At 40.2% G+C, this 17160-nt stretch overlaps 2 protein-coding genes across 2 annotated transcripts in view; one reads left to right on the top strand and one right to left on the bottom strand.

Moving 5' to 3' along the window:
* LOC107648035 overlaps positions 1-1117 on the bottom strand; it is a 2526-nt gene extending 1409 nt beyond the window's left edge. The window contains exons 1-3 of the mRNA XM_016352063.2: positions 656-1117; positions 328-361; positions 63-230 (exon numbers count right to left, since the gene is read on the bottom strand). Of these exons, the coding sequence (XP_016207549.1) occupies positions 63-230; positions 328-361; positions 656-996 (543 nt within the window). The 5' untranslated portion in view covers positions 997-1117. The remainder of the gene's footprint in view (positions 1-62; positions 231-327; positions 362-655) is intronic.
* On the top strand, positions 2525-4135 carry LOC107646585 (LIM domain-containing protein A-like). Its single transcript, XM_016350761.1, has 3 exons — positions 2525-2726; positions 2874-3779; positions 3924-4135. Exons 1-3 carry the CDS (start codon positions 2525-2527, stop codon positions 4133-4135), a joined length of 1320 nt encoding a protein of 439 aa, XP_016206247.1.

Genomic DNA, 17160 nt, shown 5'->3' with positions numbered 1-17160 from the left:
ATATATATATATATATATATATATAAGACCCAATGTATGTTGATTAGTTGACTTTGATCAACCTGATATGTGGTTTGCACTAAGTAACCCAAGAAACCTGCTCTTTGTTGAAACTCCACTTTTGCATAGCGGCTTTCTAACTTAACAGAACCATTTGTTTGTTTCACACTGTCAATGGTTGCTTTGCTACAGAAATTCCAACATCCATGTGCAGAAACTATGGTCCCCATCTAATGCATATGTAAAGTTCAAAGTTAGATGCTAATTAGATGCCTTAATTATCTTACTTCCATTAAACAGATGGGATTGACATTATTCTTGTCATACCCCAAAATATATGATGACCAATGTGAAAGTCCACCTGAAAAAAACATACAATAAGATTCTTTATTTGTCTCAATGCATAGTATAAGAATAATGTAAGACACTAAGATCAGTACTACTATATGCTTGACATGTAATGAATGCATTTCTTAAATTTTTTTATCATAAAAACTCTGATATCATATAATCATAATACTATTTGTCCCAAAAATTTAAGTTCATAAGAACAGATACATGAATGGTTGATCGCTAATTCTTTCAAAATAAATCCAACAATACTTATAAAACATTGGAGTACATAAATTGGAAGGAAAAGAATATAGGAACATACTCAGTGTAGTAAACAAAGATGGTTGCATCGTACGTGACAACATCCCAGGCTAAGAAAAGAACCATGATCACAAACGAAAGGAAACGTGTGAGTAAGAGCCAGAAAGGGTTCAATCCAACCCAACAACTGGTCCATAACTGAGAGGTGCTAACATGGCCGGAGGGCAAAACGGTCACAACAACTTCATTGTCAGGTTGAGTCACAAGAAGGCTCTCATACATGCTCTCAAAAACTCTATTGGAGGCACCTTCATTCATCCACAGCACCCATAATGCACCTACAAAGGCCACACAAACAATACCAAAGCACACTATGTCATACCATTCTATCTCTAGTGCCATCTTTTTGATGAATAAGCATTTTCTTCAACTCAGAGGACTTGGTTTTGTGAGCATGTCTTGGTTCTTGAATTTTCTAAGTGGACTGGTAGATTTGAATTTGACCATCAGGTTTGAGACCTTTCAGTATGAACAAATCAAATAGCAATGTTATATAGTCAGCTCGATGGAGCTTTGAAGAAGAACAAGAACAAGAACAAGAACAAAGTTCTGGAATTTCTGAAAGAAATGGAAATGGTGGTGTGTGTGAGGAGGTGAAGGAAAGGGGGACTGAGTTCCGAGTTCGAAACTCGCTCGGTACTCGGTCACCGGCGGTGGTGGTGGTGATTTGGATCGGAGAAGGGTGGTGTAGAATAGTGAAGTGTGGATCCGCGTTGGTGAGTTTTGGAACTTAAATAGGGAGGTTTGAGGTGAAATGACGGGATTGTCCTTGGTTGGGTGGCATGGTGAGAGTGGTGGGTTGAAATTTCAGGGGTTGTTTTGAAATTAGCAAGAATATTGAGGTCAAAGGGATCCTTTTAATAATTTTGGTTTTTGATTGAAAGAGTAATATTATTATTTTTAGTTAGTATTTGGTGAATAATAATTTATATTTATATTTATTTTTATTAAAATTTATATACATAAATTAATTAAATTTATTAATTAAAAATAATATAACATTTATGCTAACTAAATACTAGCTAAAATTACTAAAAACTGCTTGCCAGCAAATTTTTTTTTTCAGATGAAATATTTACTCATAATGGAAAGCAAAATAATAGAGTCGGAAGTTCGACCTTATAAATGGTGATTGATTTTTTTTTGTTTGTCCTTTTTTTTTCCTTTCATTCAATTTATGATAAAAACAGAACAACAGAAATATTCGCCACTTAGAAGTTAAAATACAACACGTAATTCTGTTTTTGTTCATGAAATACAACACGTAATTGATGAAGTGTATGAGAGTTGAATACAGAACTCTCGTTTTCGTCTTTTTGGTAATTTTTGAATACAGAACTCTAAACCCACTAGGCTAGTAAATTGAACTTTGGGCTTATGATTTTAGGCCTTTTTTGACAACTTTTTATTACTCTACATTTGTGACCAAAATTACAATAATTACAGTATTCATTCCAAAAACCAAAAATACAAATACAAGAGTGGAGAAGGTAGAAAATTTCACGAACTTCGTGTGTGAACTGTCGGGGAAAGCACGATTGAAAGGCGGATGCGAGACGGCTTTGTCCGGGGAGGTGCGGCAAGGCCGCATGGACCCAGAGAAGAGGCAAGGTCAGAGGGGGAACTCCTCCACAGGTCCATCAAAAAAGTGAGAAAGCTAGGGGAAGGAGAAGAATTCACAGGAGGCACGGCCCCAGTACCTCGAGTTGAAGAATGGATGGAGGAAGGGGAGTGTCAAGTGGCCAACTCTGCTCCAATCACGTTGAACCCACCAACTGGAGCTTGGGGGGAAGGCGAGAAACTTCGTTCTTTTGCCTAGGCAGTTAAAGCGGAAAAAAGTGTTGATAAAGTCGAACAGGAGGCAAGAGCCATGGAAGAAGAATCAAGCGAAGATGAAGAAGTCCATCCTGATGTCACCATTGAAAAAACTGCTAGCGGGATTTATAACTTGGTGATCAACGAAGCAGTTAAAAGAGAAATATGCAAGGACTGGTGGGAATCCATCATCGTAAAGCTTCTGGGCAGAAAGATCTCACTACTGGCTCTAGAGAGGAGACTAGAATCAATGTGGGGTAAGTATGGGAGCATTGATGTCATTGACCTGGGGAACGACTTCTTTCTGGTCAAGTTCTACAACTCTGAAGACTTAGATTATGCTCTCATGGAGGGACCATGGAAGATTCTAGACCACTACCTGACGTTAAGACTATGAAAACCAGAGTTTAACCCTCAAACAGCAACCATTAACAATATTGCTGTGTGGGTAAGACTTCCTGGTTTGGCGATAGAATACTACAATAGAACAATTCTGGAGAAGATAGGAAGCATTGTGGGAAGAACTTTGAAGGTGGATACGAATACGAAAAGCGTCTCCAGAGGAAAATACGCAAGAATATGCGTAGAGGTGGATCTAGACAAGCCCCTGGTATCCCAGTACCAGATTAACGGAGCCACATATCTGGTGGAATATGAAGGCCTACATTTGGTGTGTTTCCAGTGTGAAAAATTTGGACATGATAAAGCTGTTTGTCTAGATCTCAAAAACCTCCCAAATGCAGGAAATAATGAACAGATGAACAGGATGGAAGATCAAGCGACGAGAGAGAAGGTTGAAGGAAAGGGCAATAATGAAAAAACGAAAGAAAACAAGGGTAAGGAAGTCACTTCTGAAGATCCACACGGCTATGGCCCTTGGATGTTGGTACAACGTACACAACGTGAAAGGAAATCTGCCAAAAACAGTGAATGTACAAGTAGTGGGAGTGCACAAAAAGGAAAGGAGAAGGATGATAATAATGGTAGACAAAAATCCCGCTTTGCAGTGCTGCAGGAGGTCGTTATGGAAAAAGAGAATGAATCAGAAGCATCCAAAGAAAACAACAATACTACTTCACTGAGCCAAAGAAATAACAACAAAGAGAATGAAGAAGGGAGAAACCAGAGAGAACCTAACAGAGAGGCAAGTCTGCAACCCTCAAAATCTGCATCCGGCCCTAAAATCATTAGCCCAAAACCTGCACATGACCAGACCAAACCAGCAACCCAACCCACTATAAATGGCCAACCCAAAATTAATAGCCCAAAATCTGCTCACAATCTGCCCCAAACACTGAGCCCAAAAGAATGTAACCCAATAACAGACCCAACCATAACCCAAACAGAAAAATAACTTGAACATACTACAGAACCACACACCATTGATCACATGAAAATAATGGAAGAACCTAAGCATTATCAGGAGAATTAGGCATATACTAATCCAGAACCAGCTTCCCAGCAATCTGAGATGATTACTTCTGGGTTGGTGGTAGAGGAACCCGAAAAACCTCCAGACCCAACAGACTTAACACACATGGATTTTGGATCAGTGAATAGCAATGTGCTTGTTGAGGCTATGGAGATTTTTGAAAAAGAAGTATGTGAAGCAAAGACCCATGAGAGAACCTCTCCACGCAATGTGGAGAAAATGCAATGCCAATGATAGGACCTAAGGCCCTTTTTGAGACTTTGGAGCTGAGAGCTAAGTGGTAGTTATCTATCCCCCCTTCTCTTGATCATGAAAATCCTCTCTTGGAATATTCATGGAGCGGCTAATAAGGCTACTATTCGCACGCTCAGAGAACTGTGGTTCCAAAAAAAACCTGATATGGTGATACTAGTAGAAACAAAGTGCAGTGGGTCCAGAGCAAAAGAAGTTATCAGGGAGATGGGGTTTGCCTATTACGTCATTGAAGATGCTGAGGGCTTCTCCGGAGGTATATGGGTTTTGTGGAAAATCAACTATCTGAGGGTGAGAGTCTTGAAATCTCATAAACAATTCATTCACATGGAGATTACTGATCTGGATCAGAAAAACTGGAACCTCTCAGCTATTTATGCCAGTCCACAGGAAGGGAACCGAAAGGAGCTATGGGAAAACTTACAAGCTATAGCTACACATATGAGACATCCTTGGATGTTGATAGGAGACTTCAACGACATCGCAAAGGAACACGAGAAAAAGGGTGGCACAGGATCGAACGAACATGCGTGCAAGAGATTCAAAAGGAGAATGGATAGTTGCAACCTGATGGATTTGGGGTATGTAGGAACAAAATATACTTGGATAGGTGGACAAAAGAATGGTCAGCAATGGGTCTTCAAGAGGTTAGACAGAGCTATTGCTAACCCAGACTGGAGAATGATGTTTCCAAATGCACATATTGAAATCTTTCCCAGAATTCAGTCTAATCATCACCCAATCTTGGCGATCCTGAGCCCAAACTGTAACACACTTGGAGAAAAACCATTCCGTTTTGAAGCTATGTGGTGCACTCAAGAAGACTTCTCTAATTTTGTAGAGCAAGTGTGGAAGGAAGACATTAAATTTCCAGAAGCCCTCAAGAATCTCACTGATTGCTTGAAGAAGTGGAACACAGAGGTTTTCGAAAATATTTTTCGTAGAAAACAAAATATCCTAAACAGACTCAGTGGTATACAAAAATAAAATACCTACAGCAAAAATAAATTCCTGTAGAAACTGAAAAAGGAACTTAATGCTGAATTAGAAGGAATTTTGGACCAGGAAGAAATTTTATGGCTTTAAAAATCTAGGCAACAGTGGATGGTGGAAGGCGACAGGAACACAAGATTTTACCACACAAAGACTCTAGTGAGAAGAAGAAAAAATAGAGTGCTTAAAATCAGAAATGAGAATGGGTGCTGCATTGAAGACCCTGAAATGATCAAGAAGCTAGTTATGGAGTTCTTTGATAAGTTTTATGAAGAGGAGAATTTCAACCGACCCATCATGATAACCTTCCACAACCCTCCTAGTCTTAATTGCAACCAAAGAAGAAATATGGAAATCATACCTTCTCATTGGGAGATTGAAGCCGTTATTTTCAACATTGGATCCCTCAAGGCACCTGGAGAAAATGGTTACCCTGCACTTTTCTATAAAGAAAACTGGAGCCTTCTAAAAAGTTCGGTGTGCAACTACATTCAATCTTTGTGGAGAAAACCGGAGGCCATCAGACACATAAATAAAATCCTCTTGACACTGACTCCCAAAACAAACCAGCCTGAATTTGTTTCTCAATTTCGCCCGATAGCCCTTCGTAACGTCATCTACAAGTACCTTGCCAAGATTCTTGTCAGCAAAATTAAACCAACCTTATCAGAGAGAATCTCCCCCAATCAATCCAGTTTTGTCCCTGGACGCTTTATACATGACAACATCATAATAGCTTCTGAAATGATCCATAGCATGAAAAGAATGAAGGGGAAGAATGGTTTCATGGCAATCAAGATTGATTTTGCCAAAGCTTATGATCGTTTGAATTGGAACTTTCTTCATCAATGTCTAGTGGAGTATGGCATTTCAGACAGGATTTTAACTCTGATCATGGCATGCGTATCCAGTACGGAGTACCAGATACTTTGGAATAGGGGAAAAACAGAAAAATTCACACCAACTAGAGATATTAGGCAGGGAGACCCTATATCTCCCTACCTTTTCGTCATCGCCATGAATAAACTCTCAATGCTCATTGAAGATGGAGTTGAAGAAGGAAATTGGAAACCCATGAAGGCTGGTAGAGAGGGACCAATCATATCCCACCTTCTTTTTGCAGATGACCTCCTATTATTTGCAGAAGTCTCAGAAAATCAAATCAGGAGAATTTTGAGGATGCTCCAAATTTTCAGTAAAGCATCAGGTCTCATTATAAGCAAGGAGAAAACATCTATTCTGTTCTCCAAAAATGTGGAAATGGATACGAGAAATAAAGTTATGAGAACATGTAGCTACAGAGAGGTTCCATGTCTAGGAAGATACCTAAGAACCCTTCTAACCAACAGCAAAAAGAACAAGGACAACTATGGCAACATTATTGAAAGGGTGCACAGCAGAATAAAGGGCTGGAAAACCAGTTGTCTCTCCTTAGCTGGTCGTATCACTCTTGCACAATCAGTCATTAACCCAGCTCTAAACTTCAATATGCAGCATGGAAAATTTTCTATTGGAGTGTGTAAAGAAATTGAAAAATGCCAGAAAAAATTCATTTGGGGGGGAGAACAAAATACTAGAAGGATTCATGACATCAGATCGAACACAAAAGATTAAGATCTTCATGTGGCTAGTTGTTCACAACAGACTCATGACATCAGATCGAAGAAATCGAATGTTTGGAGCCAACCCAAACTGTCATATGTGCACTCAAACCATTGAAACTATCCTTCATACTCTCAGGGATTGTCCAGCTGCATCCAGGATATGGTCACAACTCAAATCCGGTGCACATACTAGAGTTCTTCAGAGCTCCCTTCGAGACCTGGATCCGCTGGAATCTAACCGTGGAAGCAGTTTCAAATTCCAAAACCCAATGGAAAACCATCTTTATGGTTACTTGCTGGTGGCTATGGTTCTGGAGAAATAAGAAAATTTTTGCTCCCCCTTTTAAAAGGCCACCGAAAACAGAATGCATCATCATGGATTACATCCAAAGGTTGGATAAAGCTTTCAAAAAAGAAAATCTCATCCAAAACGTAAGAAAAAGGGAGATTCTAATAGGCTGGTCTCCTCCCTCTGAACTATGGATAAAGATTAATGTGGACGGCCCTGCCTGCGTAACCACTGGGAGGGCTGGCTGTGGAGGCATTATTCGAAATTATCAAGGAAGATGGCTAGCAGGATACATGATGAACATTGGAACATGTTCAGCATTTAAAGCAGAACTTTGGGGCGTTTTCCAGGGACTTAAAATGGCGTGGGACCTAGGATTCAAAAAAGCTATCCTGGAGACAGATTTTAGAGCAGTGCTGCAAACTCTGCAGAAGAAGTAAGAAATCCAGAATCATCCGGAGGCTCTGGTCAGAAGCATCGGTCAGATCGTGAAGAGAGACTGACAGTTGAATATAAAATATATCTATAAAAAAGCCAATAGAAGTACAGATTGACTTGCTAAGAACAACTTAAAAACTTTTTTAGGATTTCACTTCTTTGACCTTCCCCCACTTGAGTTAAGGCACATTATTGATGATGATAGTAGAAGAGTTTTATTACCTCTTATAATCTCTCGTTTAAAGTTTTAGTTTTTGTTTTCTTGGGCTCTAAACCTTTTGTAAACCAAAAAAATAAAAAATTACAAATACAATAATTAGACGTTGCTGGATTTTCTGCCGATATTATGATTATGATTCTATTAAAAGAAAAGTCGCTTAGTCGTTGTTGTTATCAATTATCGTTGTTGAACCCCTTACATATATAAACTTGGATTATTAAGTTGACCAAATAGAACATTTTTTAGATATAATTGTCCTTTTCAGGAAATTTAATAAGATAATTTATGTAAAACTCAGTTACACAAAAGATATATTAGGAGATAAACTTCAAGTCAATTTTCATATTTTTAAAAGAAATAGTTATGTTACGTGTACATTAAAATTAGTTATTAAAATTAGTCATCAATATAAAATACATATTATAATACAAATATATATTAAAAATAAATTAAATTATATACATACACAAATATATTAGTATCTGATTTTAGTGGCTGACTTTAGTGTACAAATAGCATTATTGAGGAAAAAAAAAGACACACGTCGTTTTTACTGTCTTCATCATCCTTTTATCGCAAAATGTAAAAGATCTTTCTGTATGTGTTAATCGTTTGGTTGACTTTAATATTCTACAATCTACACTACGAACTGCAGTACTAACAGCATTTTTTTTCCTCGGTGCTAAGTTCATGTTCAATTTTTCTTCTGCTAATGATGTATTATTGGATGCATAATTCATTAAATTATTATATATAAAAATAAATAAAAAATAGGTTCTTGATTTTTTATTTTTTAAAATATAAGACATTTAAATTTTTTTGAAAAATTAATTTATTTTTATATATTGTTCTTAAATTAAAAAATTAAGAATTTTTTTTTCTTATAATAATCAACTCTTTAGGGTCAACTATGGCTGCTATATGTCCCTTCATTTAAAATTCACGTGCTTCTGGGGTTCAAAAATTGACAAATAATGATTAATTAAATTATACACAAAGTCTCATCTCATCCCATAGCTAGTTTCAATAGTGTAGTATAATGTCCAACATGTGCATGTGACCTTCGCATGAAGTAGGGTTGGCAAACTGATTGACTCATCTCATTTAAGTCTGTTTAAATTTGTGGATTAAACAGTTCGGATGAATTATATATTAAGTATATACGAATTTTTTAAAATAAAAGTCTAATTCATATAAGATAAATTTGATTGTCTAAGCGAATCGATCTGTTTATTTTTTATTTTTATTTTTTGAATAGACAATTTTTAATTAAAAATAAAAATTTGAGCTAAAATATTAATTTTGTGCCAATTTTTTGTCCATTTAATAAATTATTAGTTAAAACATGAGATATTTAGATTGGATTTTAAAAAATTAAAAAATAATGAAAACTTTAAACAAATTAACCCACTTAATCAAGAGTTGATTGACTAAGTGTTAGTTTAGATTAGCTTTTTTAGTGAAAAAAGTACCTTTCTTTTTGTTAAAATAAAATAATTTTATTCAATTTAAAATTTATTTAGAATTTGGATACGTCTTTTAAAAAAAATTATTTTTATTAAAAGAAAAAAATAAATTTTTTTAAAAACTAACAATATTTTATAAAAATAAAAAATAAAAATGTTTTTAATATTTTATTTTTTTTATTTATTCAAATATAAAATAATTTTTTGTCTGTTAAAATTTTTTTTTAAAAGATGGTTTTATTTTTAGAATCAAAACTCTTATATTTAATAATAAAAAAATTAATTAAAAATTATTAAAAATTATTTTATTTAATATTTATTATTTATTATTAAAATTAATAAATATTAAATAAAATAAATTTAAACTTTTTTTTAGGTCTCTTACAATTTTCACTATTTTGAGCGTCCTAACATAAAGTGGTTTAGAAGTTTGAAGCTAAATCTAACTGGAAAAACATATTCGGAATAACATGAATATAAACAATGTTAATAAGAGAAAATCTAGCCACATACACATATGCTAATTATAATTGGACAGTTTGTATTATTTATTAGTTATATTACATTATTGGGCACATTGGGATTTTAATAAACTCTAATAAATAATGTACATGTGAAGTGATGTGTACCTTATGGACAGATAATATGTGATTTGTCCCCCTGCTTCCTGGCCTTTTGTACTTCCCAATGGGCTTTTGTACTCTTACAATATAACAATTTTCTAGCTTTATTAAGTTATTAGAAGTATGAGATCATCACTTTACATAAAAAATTATTTGGAGAAGATTTCTTTGGGGGGTAAAAAATCCCAAATGCGCCGAGGGGAGACCATTTTTACCCAAATCCGTCAAATAAAAATCTGAGATATCAATCTACCAAAGAACACTTTTATATAATTCGAATTAGAATTACACATAATTCGAATTGATACACTTCGAATTACTTTCAAGCACTATTCGAACGTAGTTCGAATCAACTAGCATCGAATTATGCATGCATGGTTCGAATTATATTAATTCGAATTACTTAGATCACGTGACTTAGGGGAGTTCGAATCGAATTGATTCGAATTACTCTCAGATTGCAACAAGTTGTAATTCGAAACGTATTGATTCGAATTACTCACATTTCGGCACAATAGGTAATTCAAACCTTATTGATTCGAATTACAAGTGAATGCCCTATAAAAGGAGTTCGAACCTAGTTCATTCGAATCAGTTTTCCAATCTCATACCCCACAAAATTCCAGAGAAAGCGACCCAAAACCGGCCCGAAAAAGTCTGTAGCAGCATACTTAGGCGATGGGGGACGATCCGGGAAGGCTGTATCGACTGGATGGAGTCGCTCATATAGCCGGGGTGATCAACGACGAGGTTGGTGGTTTATGATGGTGGTTTATTATATTTGTATATGTTAGTGGTATTGTAAATCGGTATTTAATGTGGTTTATGATAGCGGTTTTAAATGCGGTTTTATTGGGAGTTTATGTCAGTGGTTTTGGTTAGTTGTAGTGCATGCGGTTTATGTAAGTGGTTTTGCCCGTGATTTTTGTAAGTGGATTTTCCCGTGGTTTAATGAGTGGTTTAATGAGTGGTTTTGCCCGTAGTTTTATTAAGTGGATTTGCATGTGGTTTACTTTTCTAATATTTTGGATTCGGTTTGAGTGTGCGGTTTTGCTTGCGGTTTTGCTAGCGGTTTAGTAGAATTTACTTTTGCATGAATTTAGAAGATGCAGTCTATGTTTGCGGGTTTTGTTTGCAATTCTCGTTGTGGACTATATTTCCTCCAATTGCTTTTTTTTGGTTACTTGGTTACGTCGTGAATTTTATCCGTTAGTGGTATTGTGAGTCGTTCTAATTATGCGGTTCATGTAATGCGCAGCCTCGGCGTTGCATATCGAGCATGCAGCGGCAGCAGGGGATGCGACTTGATGAGAGGTACGTTCCGTACTTGCAAATGGCAGGACTATACCATCTTGCGAGACTGAACGACAGATGGTTCCGATTGGACGAGTCCCTCGTCAGTGCATTCGTGGAGCGGTGGCGTCCGGAGACGCACACGTTTCACATGCCCTTTGGCGAGTGCACCATCACACTTCAGGACGTCGCGTACCAGTTGGGGTTGCCAGTGGACGGACATTATGTCAGCGGTTGCCTGACAGACTTCCACGTATACATAAAGGGTGGCAGGCCAGCTTGACAGTGGTTCCATGAGTTGCTTGGTGTGTTACCTCCCGCGAACCAAATACAAAAGTTCGCAGTGAACTGTACCTGGTTCCAGGAGACTTTCGTAGAGTGCCCCGAGGGGGCAAATGAGGAGACGGTCAGGCGCTATGCCCGTGCCTATATCATGATGTTGTTGGGCACCCAGCTGTTTGCCGACAAGTCCGGCAATCGTATTCATATCAGATGGTTACCGTTTGTGGCTAGGCTTGAGGAGATGGGTGGCTATAACTGGGGGTCGGCGGCACTAACATGGTTGTACCGGTGCATGTGCCGAGTGGCCAACAGACATGTAGTGAAGTTAGCTGGGCCGTTACAGTTACTTCAGTCTTGGATCTTTTGGCGTTTTCCTGGTTTTAGGCCTGCTGGGTATGATGCGTTTAGCTGGCCCCTTGCCTCGAGGTACGACTATCGTATTGTACTATTTATCTTTATTTGATTTATTGTCAATTACTCATGCAATTTTATGCCTTTTAGAATTATTCACTAATGCAGTACCGTGTTTAATTTCCTACGCAGGTGGTCAGGTTACAATCCTGGGATTAGCGAGAAGGGACCTCGGGTGCAGATGGCTCGACTGAGGATCGACTTGTTACAGGCTCGGGATGTAAGTAAGCTATTCTCGTATGTATAGTTAATGCTTCTTTCAGTTTATATGGTTTAACGAATTCGTCAAATGGGTTTGACTTGCTTTTTTCAGTTTATATGGATGCCCTATAGCACACCCGACGTCCTCCAGGTTGTCCATCTGGAGGTCTTGGAGCCTCGGCATACGATGTTATGGCGGTGTGTGACGTTCCTGATATATTTTGCGGTGGTTGAGTGGCATCAGGTTGATAGAGTGTTACCGCAGTTCGGCGGCGTACAGCCTCCCCCGCATCCCGCCCTGAACATCGACTTCTTGATGTCGAAGGACGGGAGATGTGGTGACCGTTGGTTCCCGTCCCATTTACAGCATTGGCACCTTCACTGGGAGACACGTGCGGACCACGTGTTACGATTCGACGTTGTTGCTGACCCGGGACCTTCACATGAGTTCTTGGCCTGGTGGCATCAGCATGGGAAGAGGTTCTTGTCACCTGAGATGTACCTGGGGGATCCGAGAGGTATTCCTATTCTGGTTGAGGCGACGCAGAGGGGTGCCGGCCGAGTTCCAGATATGGACCGAGTTGACGGCGTTCCTGACAGGCGTCGGGTTGAGAGGAGAGCTCGAGTCGGGACACGTCGTAGCCAGCGTGAGTGGAGATGACTGGATCAGGCTATGGAGGAGGGTGATGAGGCCGGGAGGGGCGGTGGTCGACGACGAGGGCGTGGAGGCAGGCGGAGGGGGCTGGTTCTAGGCAGGATATGCCTGATCGTGTTGATCATGCCGTTGGAGTAGGGGCTGCAGTGGGGGGTGTTAGGCCCGCTCATGGCGGACTTGGTGGAGAGTGGCATGGGTCCGATGTGGGACATCCATCGAGCCATGCTGACACCGGGCTTGGAGAGGGGCCTCTCGGAGATTACTTCGTTGGTGTTCCAGCTGATGACCAGGCTGGTCAGGAGACTACCCCATGGGTCATTCCGGGATCCATGTTTTCAGAGTTTCTTGCCGGTGATGGGATTGACGCGGATTTTGGTGTATCACATTTCCTAGATGAGATCACCACCATCATGCAGGAGGATGACGCTGCCCGTCGACGGGGACAGACATCGGGGACACAGACAGCGTTAGATGTCGATCTGAATAAGCCTCCCTCCATGGACCCTGTTCAGCCTTTCGCCTTGGGTGGGACCCTAGCATCCGCACGCACTGGTGCGTCACATTCAGTCGTCGGACCATCCTCGTCCAGGCCCATACATGTCCAGCCTATGGGGCCTGCCCAGCCACCCCCGGAGGACGAGGAGGACGAGATCGAGGACGAAGAGCCCCTTATCCGTAGAGGTCATAAGGCACGAGTTCCACGCCGTTGTGGCACGGGGTCGCACCTCTTTAGATGATTTGTGTATCGTTGTATATGTTATTTCCTGATCTTTGTTGTATGTTATATCGTTTTGTTATCGTTGTTGTATTTTATTTTGTTTGTCCATCAGATCATGCAAAAGTTTGTTTAACATTGCATTATTGTGTATTAGTCACGGTGAGAACATGTGTATTTTCCTTATGTATTTTATTTCCATAATAGCAAAACACGTCTAACATACATGTCTTCTACGAGACGGATTTTTCAACACTGAAAACTTACTAGTTAGGAAACCAAGTACATCTTTTTCTAGAAAAAAAGTACAGATGATCAAAGTAATACAAAGTAGAACACAAATCCAGACATAACTGTAAATATCACACTGGATGACTGGGTCCTCCAGCCTGTGGACAACTTCGGCGAGTGTGTCCGGGTTGCCTACAGAGGCCACATCTCTTGGGCCGGTTCGGATCTGCCTCATCCATATTGGTCCGTATCCGAGTGGACCTCGGACGACCCTCCCTTGCACGCCTCATATTCGGGTCCGGTATAACGATCGGGCCGTCATAAGGTGGCCAGAAACCCTCCGGGATGGGAGGAGTGAATCCCATCTGATATACACTGAAAACCGAACTAAGTCGATACACCGGGAGGACGTATGGCTGCCAAGTAACACGTGAGTAGGCACAGCATGCCAATGCGTGCGGACATGGAAAATGAAGTTCCTGGAAGTACCCACAATCACATGTCTGAGAACCCAGTGAGACCCTGTAGCTTCCCAGTGAGAACGAACCAGTCGGAGTCGTCTCTGCCACCGTGTACTCCGAGTTATCCCTGTCATATACAGTCACCGTGAAGTACCTAGCCGTCTTCAGATTGGCCTCGATACACTTTACCAAGTATTGACTGAATTGTTGTTCGGTACCCAGCTGTGCCTGTGCCTCCTTCCCCTTGCGGACAAATAGTTCAGCCAACCTGCTGTATGTGGCCTTCACCAACGAGCACACAGGGAGGTTCCTAACACCCTTAAGGATTAAGTTCACACACTTAGAGATATTGGTCGTCATGTGTCCGAATCTGCGCCTCTCATCACAATACTATGTCCACAACGAATACTCAATCCTGTTCGCCCAGTCACACATCGCCGGATTCTCAGAGCGCAGAATGTCAAACCAGTAATCGAACTCCACTTCGGTCTTTGCATATGCGGCATTCACAAGAAGCCTCCGAGCATCCTTGCCCTTGAAGGTGAGGGCAAAATTGGCTGCTACGTGTCGAATGCAAAATGCTCGGTATGCAGCCGGAGGTAGCCATCCCCCATCAGGAGCCTCAAGCGCGGCCTTGATGCCGTTATGCCTGTCCGAAATAACTAGCAGACCTGGCTGCGGTGTCACGTGCTGACGGAGGTGAGAGAGAAAGAAGGACTACAAATCAGTATTCTCACCCTCAACTAGTGCAAATGCCACAGGGAGTATGTTGGAGTTCCCGTCCTGTGCAATTGCGACAAACAATGTTCCCCTATACTTACCATATAGATCGGTGCCGTCAATACTCACCAACGGCTTGCAATGACAGAATGCCTCGATACAAGGTGGGAACGTCCAGAACAGCCTATGAAAATAAGCCTGAGACTCGTCCAACTGGCCCCCAACTCGAACAGGGCATGTCCGAAGGACTGCTACTGAACCAGGCATGGTCAACTGGACTCCTAACACCCACCTAGGGAGCTCGTTGTATGACTCATCCCAGTCACCATAGATGACGGCAACAGCCTTCTGCTTCGCCATCCAGACCCTCCTGTACGTTGGCCTGAATCCAAAGTGTGCGGCGGTGGCATTTAGGAGCACCTTGATGTTGACGGATGCATCAGCCCTCACCATTGGCATAATGAATGTCGCTATCACATGATAATCCAAACTCCTATGGTCGCTGGAGATAGAGGTGGCGAGACACGTATGCAGTCCGTTGTACCGTTTCACTTCCCAGATGCCCTTGCGCTGTCGGAGACTCAACCGAATCAACCATGTGCACCCATTCCCAAACTCAGAACACTTTCCCACATACCGGCGATAGTCAGACTCAACTACCTTATACTGTACCCCTCGGCGGATGTTGTAAGTCTTCACACTCAACAGGGCCTCATCTTTATCCTGAAACTGCTGACCAACCTGGAACTCTGTCATACCAGCAGACCCGTCCACATCTCTAGCGCCAAATCCAGCAGCCTGCCCAGGAAGCCCGTCCTGCCTCATGGCATCTAGGTCCAATGATGAAAAATGGGGTGGGTACTGTTGTGTCCCAGAACTAGATCCACCTGCAGCCCCTCTCGGGTCACTCGCTCCGAGATCATCGCCGCTGTCATCGACAATCAGATCCGGCTCAACATCATGGACCTCTGGATTATCAAACAATCCGTCTCCAACACCAGCTGGTGTAGCACAATGTACTGAGGTCGGAAGATGTTCCCCTGTACCAACCTCGTCGCCGACATTACCGCTGAGATCAACAGCGAACGAAGGGAAGGCAACAGGCTGGAGCGGTGGCTCGTACACAGGGACGGAGGAAGAAGCAACGGCAGGTCTCGAGCTAGAACCGGCAACCGTGGCTACAGCGCGTATTCCGGTTCGAACCTCCGAACTGGAAACCACATCAACCAACTTTGCCAACAGCTCTGGTGTCCTCACCTCCGAAAACTGCCGGCGACAATGAAACATGACCTGCAAGTCCTCATCACTCCCGATCGTGAAACAGTCATACTTCACGGTATCTTGGAGCACGGTAGTTGGAATGCAATAGAAAAACTTCTTAACCCTTTTCACACCATCCAGACCAAGTTTCAGCAATACAGAGCTAACAAGGTTATCATAGCTCGTCGTAGGCCTCGCGATAATACAGAGAGGATCCTTATCGGTGAACTTCACACCGGATCGAGTTTTTCTCTTAATCGATCTTCTGTGGTGAACCAACACTAGAAAACTATCCTCACCAGCTATCTGACCCCTCTATTGAGAGCAACTCACGTACACCTCACATATATAGAGCTATGCCTCACAGTAATTCGAATCAAGTCAATTCGCACTATATATACGTAATTCGAATTAACTCAATTCGAATTACTTTGAATTACCAAATGAGAGTAATTCGAATCAATTCGATTCGAACTCCCTTAAGCCACGTGATCTAAGTAATTCGAATTAATATAATTCGAACCATGCATGCATAATTCGATGCTAGTTGATTCGAACTACGTTCGAATAGTGCTTGGGAGTAATTCGAAGTGTATCAATTCGAATTATGTGTGATTCTAATTCGAATTTTCTTGATTCGAATTATATAAAAGTGTATTTTGGTGGATTGATGTCTCAGATTTTTATTTGGCGGATTTGGGTAAAAATGGTCTCCCCTTGGCGCATTTGGGTTTTTTACCCTTTCTTGGGGCTATACCAGATATATTATATGATTAGTTTTCAATATTACTATGTATATTTTTTATGACTGATAATTATATAAACATTAACATACTTAAAAAAAATAATATAACATAATAATTCACACTTTAGAAAATACTATTTGATTCAATACACAATTTGTGACGATATCGGTAAATGTTTTACAGTGATTATAAAACATAAAATTGTTAATTTTATTATAAAAAATAATATTTTACAGTTATTATAAAACAAGAAAGTATTTATTTAAAAAAAATAATATCTTGTATACAATGATAGTGTTAGTATATTTTATAATTTTATTATTTTATAAAAATATAAAGTGTAATTTTAATAAGTATATATTTTTAATATCGGATTAACATAATAAGGTAAAGTTTTTA

This window comes from Arachis ipaensis, chromosome B06 (assembly GCF_000816755.2).
Source record: "Arachis ipaensis cultivar K30076 chromosome B06, Araip1.1, whole genome shotgun sequence".
NCBI lineage: Eukaryota > Viridiplantae > Streptophyta > Magnoliopsida > Fabales > Fabaceae > Arachis > Arachis ipaensis.
Note: the sequence above shows the minus strand (reverse complement) of the source record. Positions and strands in the feature narration are given on the sequence as shown.